Here is a 9,562-nt window from a genome sequence, read left to right as displayed (position 1 = left end):
ACTGAGGCTGCCTGAGACCGCCCGGTGTGGCGACCCGCACGTGCTCCTAGAATGCTTGTTCCTTATTCTTAATTAAGGTGATAAAAAAACCGGACCCTTTGGAAGCCACAGTTCAAAAGCAAATCAAATGGTTTTCTGTAATGAGGGCAGCTGCATGTAATCTGATTTTCATAATTATTCTCCAAATGTAAAATGCATGCAGAGCCATGGCGCAGGCTATATGTAGGCGGCATGCTAAGAAGTGGAAGCCCGAGTAGGTGGGGACAGGAGCTAAGATCATATTTCTGCTTCTCATTAAATTCTTTCTTATTAACAAGCAGCACTTTCTGACCTTCAAGTGAATATAGACGTTTGCTGCTCTGAAAGCAATTTGGAAAGCTGCTCCAGAGAGAGTGACTGTGTAAAGTCCCCAGGAGCCAGGCCAGGAGCGAGGGAAAGTTTCTGGGGTTTAGATCATGGTCCCTCCAGCCTCTAACCCTGAAAAAAACCCCAAATTCATCCAAAGCACTTCTTGATTGTCATCTGCGGTGCACACGAGTCAAAAAAAACCCATCACAACGAATACAATAATTTTTACAAAGCTTCCAAGCTGCATTTGATAAGAAATCAAAGTATTCTCCAGTCCAACAGGTGCACGGGACACAGAGGCCATGAGTGCAGCGTTTTTGTCTGAGGCTGCAAGGGCCATCCTTCACCTCGGGCAAGGGAATGACTATGAACTTTATCGAGAAATCACTGCTTTGCACGGACTTCTCAGCAATACGTACCACACTTGCATTGAAAATATGATTATGTTTCTATACGCATGATGTCTACAAGATTCCAGAACCCTACTGTCATGTAAGAGCCGGGTCAGTTTCTCTTACAAACTGGGCCGTCGTCAGGACTTAAGTATCTTCTGGAGAGATTCTTTCGTGGTGTAACGGCATATTTTGAAGTAGGATCCGAATGGAAATAGTGAATTCTGTGTATCCACTGGGAAAGCAGACCCACTGATGAAATATCTAAACACTTAATTATTGACTGGGCACTCACCACATGCCCAGGACTGCGCCCAGGAGCTCAGCTCTTTCCCATTTTCTTTCCCAAGGTTTCTTTTCCGCTCCTGTCCCCTGATTGCAGGCTCTCCCGCTGGGGTCTGTGGCTGTGAGGGCGGGGTGGCTGCAGGCCCCCCGAAACACTGTGCAGCATCTCTTGCGTGTATTTCTCCAGAGAAGACAGTCTGTACCATGCATCAGATTCTCCAAAGGGCCAGAGACCCCCTGCCCTAGATGACATTCCCTCGGCATTCAGAGCAGGGTAACCCTGCGTCATGACCCCATCAGGATCTCAGTAACCACATTCACCATCTTTCTGTGTTTTTCCCAGAGTGGTTAGTGACATCCCAAATCAGGCCATGCTGGTGAGAAGCCTCAGAGCCCTCTGACCCTTCACTGTCCCTAAACCCAGCCTCCAATTATTCCCCACATGTTGTGGTCTGCAAGCCCTGAAAGTTCATTGTTTTTGTTTTGGGTTTCTTTTTTTTTTTTTTGGCTTCACCACGCAGCATGCATGCAGAATCTTAGTTCCTCCCCCAGGGATTGAACCCGCACTCCCTGCAGTGGAAGCACAGAGTCTTAATCCCTGGGCCGCCAGGGAAGTCCCTGAAAGATCGTTCTTATCTCTTCCTTCCCTCTGCCACGGGCAACTCTGGCCTCGCCCGTTTCAGTAGCTTCCGAATTGGTCTCTGGCTGGGGGTTTTGCTTCAACCATCCTCTGCACCAGCCCTCTGCACAGACCCCTTCAGCGGCTCAGGGTTCCTTGTGCGGGCTCACTGATCTCATGGCCTCACCCGCTCACCTAGCCACACGGGGCAGCCTGCATCCCTGGCTTCCCTCCCATCTCCCAGGTGTCTGCGTCCTCCCTGGCATTCTCCTTTTCTGTCCTGAATCTTCTCCCTCGAGAGAATAGGGCATCTGTGTCCCTTCATCTCCCGCACCTTCTCCTTCTCCTGCTCCCCTCCCACCTCGCTGGGTTCCTAACTTCAGGGCGTGCACGTTCCCCTGGATCACCAGCTCCTGGAGGGCAAGTCTCTGCCCCTGTGGTCAGTGCATCCCTGCAGGAGGACAGCCCTGGCACCGCTCGGCCAACAGAAACCTTTGCTGATGGGAACTGGAGGAGTTACAGAGTGCTGTGGGGCAATGAGCCAGCCCAAGGGAGGTGGAAAACCCTGTTAACCACACGTGTGGACCTAGACTCCCCGGCTCCTCCCCAGCTGACCTCCTCTGATAGTCCTTATCTGCTGGTGAAGGACCCCACCCGGCCTGCTGGGCCCAGCGGGGAAACAGCCTTAACTCTTCCCACGCCAAGCCTGGGGCTCGTTCCACCTATGAGCGTCTCCAGAAACCGTTCACGTCCCTCCTAAGTCACAGGGACCTCGGAACTGGTCTCCCTGCCTCTGGCTTTACTCCTTCCCTGCCCACGGGCACACGTCACCCAGAGTCCACTTTGTAGAACCCGGATTCACCACGTCACCTCCACCTTAAACCCCTTCCCCGCCTTCCAGCCCTTACAGGGCCTGCCTTGTCCTCTTGTCTCTCTCCTCCCTGGAGCTCCCACACTGTCCCCTCTGGTCCTGCTTTTCCCTCCGCCTGAACACCTACCCCTGATTCCATAGCAGGGCTCTTTCCTGTGTCTCCACATCACCTCTTAGGGAAACGTCCTGATCTCCCCTAGGACAGGGTACTATGTGCGGGTATTGCCCACCATACTGCAGGTTTCTAGAGGGCGGGGATAGGTCACAAGTGTTCCCTCGGCCCCAAGCCTGGCTGTGGGTAAAAGCTCAGCAAGTGAAATGACCTATCTGGGCGGTTATCTGATGCACATCGGCTGCGCAAAGGTGGTGGCCCTGGCTGCCTCGCTGCCCCGCGGGGCCCGGGTACGGACACCAGAGCCGGCTGAGCCCAGGGCTCAAACAAAAGGAGGCAGAGTGAGCCCTCGGTCCGTCCCGGCGGCGGCACTTGGGAGCGGAACCGCCGCTTCACTCAGAGAGTGAGTGGGACGCGCACCGTGGGAACGGCCGACGGCCCGCGGGCTGGAAGCGGTGACCGCAGAGCCCGAGACGGCGCAGACCTCTGGCGGCGGGCTCCGCAGGGCCAGGGGCGGGCGGGAGGCGGGGGCCGGCGCTGGGGCCGCGCCCTCCCGGCCACTCCCCGGGGCGAGCGGCGGCGGCGACCAGGGCGGCTCCCACACGCGCTGCGCCCGCGCCCGGCTGCCGGGGTTCCCGCGCGCCCCATGTCCTCCGCGCCGCTGCGCTCGCCCGCCCTGCGGCCCCACAGGATGAAGAAGGACGAGTCGTTCCTGGGCAAGCTGGGCGGCACGCTGGCGAGGAAGAAGAAGGCCAAGGAGGGTGAGTGCGCCGGCCGCAGGCCTCCTGCCGCGCACGCGCCGCGCCCCGCCCCGCGGGCCCAGGCGGGTGGCCGACCGCGCCCGCGCCCGCGCGCTTGCCGCCCCGAGTCCCGCCGGGACCCGACTGAGTGGCAGCCGGGACCACGCGGCTCGAGACCCGCCCGGCCCGCGCAGCGCGCAGCCGTGACCTTCGGGACAGCCCATGACCCTCGCTCGTTCCTCCTCCGAGACCTTTAAACGCCGGCCGGGAACCAGCCGCGAGCCTGGCCACCTCCCTTCCCCGGCGGCTCGTCGAGCCCCTTTGGGGCTCCCGGTGCCATCTAAACGCGCATCGTCAGCTCCTGCTGAGCAAATGTGGGGCGAGTCCCCGGTTCGCGGAGGACAGGCCCGTGCCCACCGCCGTCTGAGTCGCCGTTTCTTGAGCCCCCTTCCCCGCCCAGCTCGTTCAACCCTTGTGGCCGCTCGCTCTGTGAGCATTTATTGGGCACCAGCGCTGAGCGGGCAAGGCCCGGGGCCCGCTGGTGTTCGTGGTGTGGTGCTCTGCCCGGGATGCGGCCCCAGCCCCGGGGAGGGGAGGAAGGAAAGGGATGCCGAGCGGGCAGGCCGGAGGCTGCGAGGCCCACCGGCAAGGACTACGGAGCCCCCTCCATTTTTGACTCCACGTGTCCACGAAAATGATTCTCAAAAACTTCCTACCACCTCTTACCTTTTAAAAGTTTTCTTAGAGTTGTGAGGGATGTGACTTCCGGCATCTAGATTGTGTTCTTTAAATCCGGCTGTTTCCTGGGCCTCTCCCAGGGCCGCATTACTGAATTTTTCCTTTGTTCTGGCCCAGAGATTCCTCCCCTGGGCCAGATTCCCTGTGGGTAAGAGGGTGTTATACTGCGGTGGCTGTGAACAGGCTGGTGGGAGCTGGCCTCAGGCAGGACATTAGACAAGAGAGGATCCGGAGTCAGGGGTGTGCAGTGAGTTCCTTAAACCATGGGTCCTCAACACCCGGGCCGCGGACTGGTACCGGTCCCCGGCCTGTTAGGAACTGGGCCTGGGCCCAGGGCTCAAACGTGTAGAACAAAAGGCAGAGTGAGCCCTCGGTCCGTCCCGGCGGCGGCACTTCATCAGCCTCTCCCCGTCGCTCGCATTAGCGTGTGAACCATCCCTTCCCCCTCCCCGCGTCCGCGGAAAAATTGTCTTCCACGAAACCGGTCACTGGTGCCAAAACGTTTGGGGACCGATGCCTTGAACCACCTGAGCCTGACCTGTGCTTTAGAAAGTCTTCCTGTACCTGGAGGATGAGTGTACCCCCCAGGGACGTGTGTACCCCAAGGACATACTTGCGAGGCACACGTGTCCCCGTATTAATTTCTCCCACTGAGGTGTGTATTCCTAGGGATACCCGTGATGCTTTACCTCTAGGGATGTGTGTACTCCCACACACTTTCCACCCAGGGATTTGTGTGTGTGTGTGTGTTTGGGGGGAGGGGTGCCTATGCATTTCCCACCAGGGATGCTTTTACCAAATTAGATGATTCAGTTCCATGAGGGCAGGGCCTTTCACCTTTAGTTTATCAGTGAAAAAATGTTGCCTGCCATATCGGTAAACAAAGGATGTTGCAGCCTTTGAGCCCCTACAACCATCCCAGAAGGTGAACCCTGAGGAAATTCAGGGTGGAAACAAGAACTGCTAAGCCCTCAGGCACTGCAGCGCCCCCCCCCCCCCCCCCCCGCATCCCGAGGGGACTCAGGATGAGAGCACAGGATGCTGGGGCCCCAGGTAGCTGAGGTGCACATCAAAGGAATGATTTCAATGAGCCCAGACCCTTGCATCTTCCCATACACAGAAAAGTGCTAAATTCCTTGAGATATCTGGTTTTCTTTAGTTAGTCGTAATCTTTTGATGCTCCGATTACCTGGTCTTTGTTGCGAAAACCTGCTACATATCTTGGTTCCTCCTTTGCCTCTTTGGAGCGGTCCCTCAGAGCTATCTGAGATGCTGTGTCCCGGGCTTCAGTCCTCAGTTTTGTCCACCGAATAAAACATAATTCTCAACTTGCAGGTTGTACAGTTTTTTCAGTCAACAAGTTGTTCCAAGCAAATGAGCCCCTCCTCTCTGAAACCTGACGTTTAGGATCCAAACTGGCTTGTGTTAATCTCTTTCAAGTCACACCTCCGAAAAGATGGTAAATGGCCTTCACCCTTCCCTCGACCATTCCAGCTGCCTCTCTGATGTGCGGTCTCACTTGTAGTCCTCATCGCCCTCACCAAAGTCATTTCAGTTCCTCTTTACACCTTACGACAATTATAAACACAAATGTCAGACTCTTTCCAGTTCATTCATTGCCTGCTGTGAGACCCTAGGAGGAAAAGATAGATAAGGCCCTCGCTTTCATGGAACAGGGAATCAGTCGTAATAAATAAATAAAGCAGACCAATCATGCTGTAATAATATGTGCTGGGAGGAAGATGTAACAGTGCAATCACACGGATGCCCACGGAAGGCCTCAAAGCAGGTGGTGTTTGGGTTGAGACCTGAAGCAACCAGGAAAGCAATCTCTCACAGAATAGCAAGTCATCAGAATGCCCCGGAGATGACAGCTTTTTATAGGTGACATTTAATGTGCTCTTGAAATACGAAGAGCACATTCCTGAACTCATGGACCGGCCCCAAGCTCCAAAGCGACGTGCTTGCCCTTGCCTTCATGAGCTAGCCAACGCCTAGAAAGTCGAGGGCCAGTCTGCTTTAATTTAAGTAGAATTTAACAAGAATCACAATAGTCAGAGTCATCCTGTGATGAATGAAATAGGCACAGAAACAGCAGGAGAGAGATGCTTCCATAGTACAGCGCCCTCGCTAGTGAAAGCCCCGAGCCCTAACCACTGGACCGCCAGGGAAGTCCCAGCTGTTGTTGCTTTGGTGTGAGTCAGCTGGGTCCCCTGCCTCGTTTCTCAAGATTGGGGTGCCTGGCACCCTCAGGGGTCCCCCCATACAAACAGAAGGTCACAAACACGAATTGGGCTCACACGCAAGAATCCAGGGAGGACTGTACTGGCCTTGGAAGGGCTCGGTGGCTTCTGTCTGGTCTTGTGGGAAGTGGGGAAGGAGTCAGGAGCGGGAGGCCGAGGTGTGAAGGCTGGAGAATGAGGTCCTCAGTGATTGAGAATTGCCAGTATCCCTGCGGGCCCGTTGCCTTGGCAACCTGCCCTCCCTGCCATTCATGTGGTTCACAGCTGGAGCAGTTCCTGGCCCAGCTCGGGCCCCTGTGGGGAGGCGCTCATTTGCCTGCCAGGGACCCATCAGACGAGGAGGCTTCGAGGTGTGCCGGGCGCTGCCAGCTGCGCAGTGGGTTTCGTTTCCTTTTTGTTAGAAAGTTCACGGTGAACTCAGGAGCGTGGGTGGGGGTCGGGGGAGGATGCTGGGACGAGGTCGGCATTGCCGAGAAGTTAGAGATCTGGGGGCGCCGGGGACATTCGCCCCCTCCCGGGTCGGCAGAACTTGTGGCTGTGAGAGGCACGGAGGGACGCGTTGGGGTGAATGTCCTGTCACCTTCCAGGGGAGGTCATGTTAGGAAATGTGTCCTGAGGTTTGGAGGAACCCATGCAGGAAGTGCCCGTGGACTAACGCTGATGTCCTATGGTAGGGAACCAAGTCGTGTCATGTGTCGGCCCGGTTTAGAAAACGGAACTGTGACGAACTGTGGGGTGTTGGGAAGAGTGGCAAGGAACACTTAAAAAACCCCAAAGCTCCCCTTAGGAGGCCTGGGGACTGTTAAGAGCCACTCATTAAAGTGGTTCGGTTTTACTGGAGCTGCATAGAGCAGGCGCAGAGGAAAACTCCCCACGAGGGCCCCCTGGTGGCCACGGGTGACAGCCGCACAGGTCCAGCGGGCCAGGAGGGGGGGCGAGGGGGCGCCCCAGGGACGGATGCCCCAGCTGCTGTGTGAAGTCCTTAGAGGCGGGCGGCCAGCTCTGGGACGGGGAGGCCCTGGATGGAGGGGCGGGATGGGGTCCACTCCACCCATTTGTATGAGAGGCCCCTGCCTGCCCTTGGCCTCCGCCCTCTGCCCAGACACCAGTGACCGGCGCCGGGCTGCACGGCGCCAAACCTGCCGCAGCCGAGCCTGGAGGCTCTGTCCCTCCCGCTTTTCCGAGGAAAGCAAGCATTAAGGACGTTCCTGTTCCCTGATAGCTTGTTTTTGTTTTTGTTTTTGTGGTACGCGGGCCTCTCACTGTTGTGGGACGCGCAGGCTCAGCGGCCATGGCTCTCGGGCCCAGCCGCGCCGCGGCATGTGGGATCTTCCCGGACCGGGACACGAACCCGAGTCCCCTGCATCGGAAGGTGGACTCTCAAGCACTGCGCCACCAGGGAAGCCTTTTTAGTTTTTTTTGAATTTGATTTAATTTTATTTTTTTTACAGCAGGTTCTTGTTAGTTATCTATTTTATACATATTAGTGTATATATGTTAATCACAATCTCCCAGTTCATCCCCCCACCCTTTCCCCCCTTGATGTCCATAGCTTTTTTTTTTTTTTTGTAAATATATTTTTTAGAGCAGTTTTTGCTTCTCATTCCCTAATGACTTACAACGTGGAGTGTCTTTTTCTAGGCTCATGTGTCATCTGTGCCTCTTCTTTGGTGAAGTGTCTGTTCAGACCTTTGGCCCATTTTCTAATCAAGTTTGATTTCTTTTAGTTGAACTTTAGGACTTCTTGGCATATTTTGGATACAAAACCTTTGCCAGATGTGTCTTTGGCAAACACTTTCTCCCTCTCTGCAGCTTGTCTTCTGGTTCTCTTGACCCGGCTCGTCTTCTGAGCACTTGAGGCAGAAATGGAGGTAAATGAGCAAGGTATTGACTGAAACCTCATGAATTTTTTGGTGTCTAAAGAGACACCAGTGGGCTGCGACCTTGAACCGAGGGCTGAAGGTATTAAGTTTCTTGTGTGGGCTTTAAATAACTTCCAGGAGAGAATCTCAGTTTAAACCACAGTGTTAACCCCTGTGCGTTCCCTTCGGTTCTCCCCGTCCTCTCGAGCGATCAGCTGCGTAGATGCCGTGTTGTCCCCAAATACCATCCCACTTCAACACTGCTCTGTAATAAGAGTACCTGGACAGAGGTGCCTGCAAGGTGGGACTTTTCCCCTCATGTTATTATTTATTCATTTATCTATTTATAGGATAAAATATATCAGTATTTTTAAAAATTTTTATTGAAATATAGTTGATGTACCGTGTTGTGTTCGGTGCAGGCGTACAGCACAGTGACTCAGGTATTCCCCTCATTTTACAGTTGAGGAAACACAACCTTGCCCCGTAGCCACTTCATGGCAGTTTAAACCAGTGGTTCTCAGGTGGGGATGATTTTGCCCCCAGGGGACATTGCCAGTGTCTCATCTTGGCTGGGGTGGGGATGCTAGTGACATCTAGTGCCTGGAGGCCAGGAATGTTGGTAAACATCCCATAGCGCACTGGACAGCCACACACAATGTCTGATAACCGTGCCGAGGTGGGGAAACCTGGTGTTTCTTTCCTGAGGTGTCTCCAGAGCCAGGAGGAGGTTGACCAGCCTCAGGGCGTGGGGCAGCTCCTCGGGGCCCTCGACTGCCAGGGTCTGGAAATGCCCCCCAGAGCCTCCCCCGCCACCCCGTGAACCCGTTCTCCGCGCGGTGCCTGGGGCTCTCAACTCAGTTTCTCGAGGGGGAGAATCCGCACGGCTCCCCCGGACCGGGCACACTAGGCCGGGCACACATGGCTGGGGCAGCCGGTTCCAGGCAGGTGTGGTCCAAACATGGAGTCACCTGGTGAGTGGGGGTCCTGGGGGGAGATGCGATGTCCTTGGCAGACATCCCTCTCTGGAGATGGAGAGTGAGAAGAAATGGAAAACTTCCGTGAAGGTTCAAAGGAAGTGCAATCAAACCCTCCATAATTGCTTCAGCGCAACCTTGTAAATCAACTATACTCCAATAAAAATTAAAAAAAAAAGATAAAACATAATTGTTTCAAGTGGTAGATAGGAAGGAGAAGGTGAAGGCCCACTCGGCCCCGTCCCAGGACGGCAGAGGGAGGAGGTGCCCGTGAGCTCCGAAGACCTAAGGACACAGGGAAAAGAATCTTTGCCTGGCAGGCTGAGGGCTGGTGGCAGGCGGTGACCTGGGCCAGGCCTGTCCTTAGGAGCCTGT

General features: G+C 55.3%; 1 protein-coding gene across 1 annotated transcript in view; it reads left to right on the top strand.

Moving 5' to 3' along the window:
- The first annotated feature begins 3,273 nt into the window (after nucleotides 1-3,273).
- The window catches only part of PARVB (parvin beta), a 119,581-nt gene continuing 113,292 nt past the window's right edge, over nucleotides 3,274-9,562 (top strand). Inside the window, exon 1 of the mRNA XM_065886984.1 lies at nucleotides 3,274-3,388. Within this exon, the coding sequence (XP_065743056.1) occupies nucleotides 3,274-3,388 (115 nt within the window). The remainder of the gene's footprint in view (nucleotides 3,389-9,562) is intronic.

Source organism: Phocoena phocoena, chromosome 11 (genome assembly GCF_963924675.1).
Source record: "Phocoena phocoena chromosome 11, mPhoPho1.1, whole genome shotgun sequence".
Classification (NCBI taxonomy): domain Eukaryota; kingdom Metazoa; phylum Chordata; class Mammalia; order Artiodactyla; family Phocoenidae; genus Phocoena; species Phocoena phocoena.
This window is presented reverse-complemented; position numbering and strand designations above follow the sequence as displayed.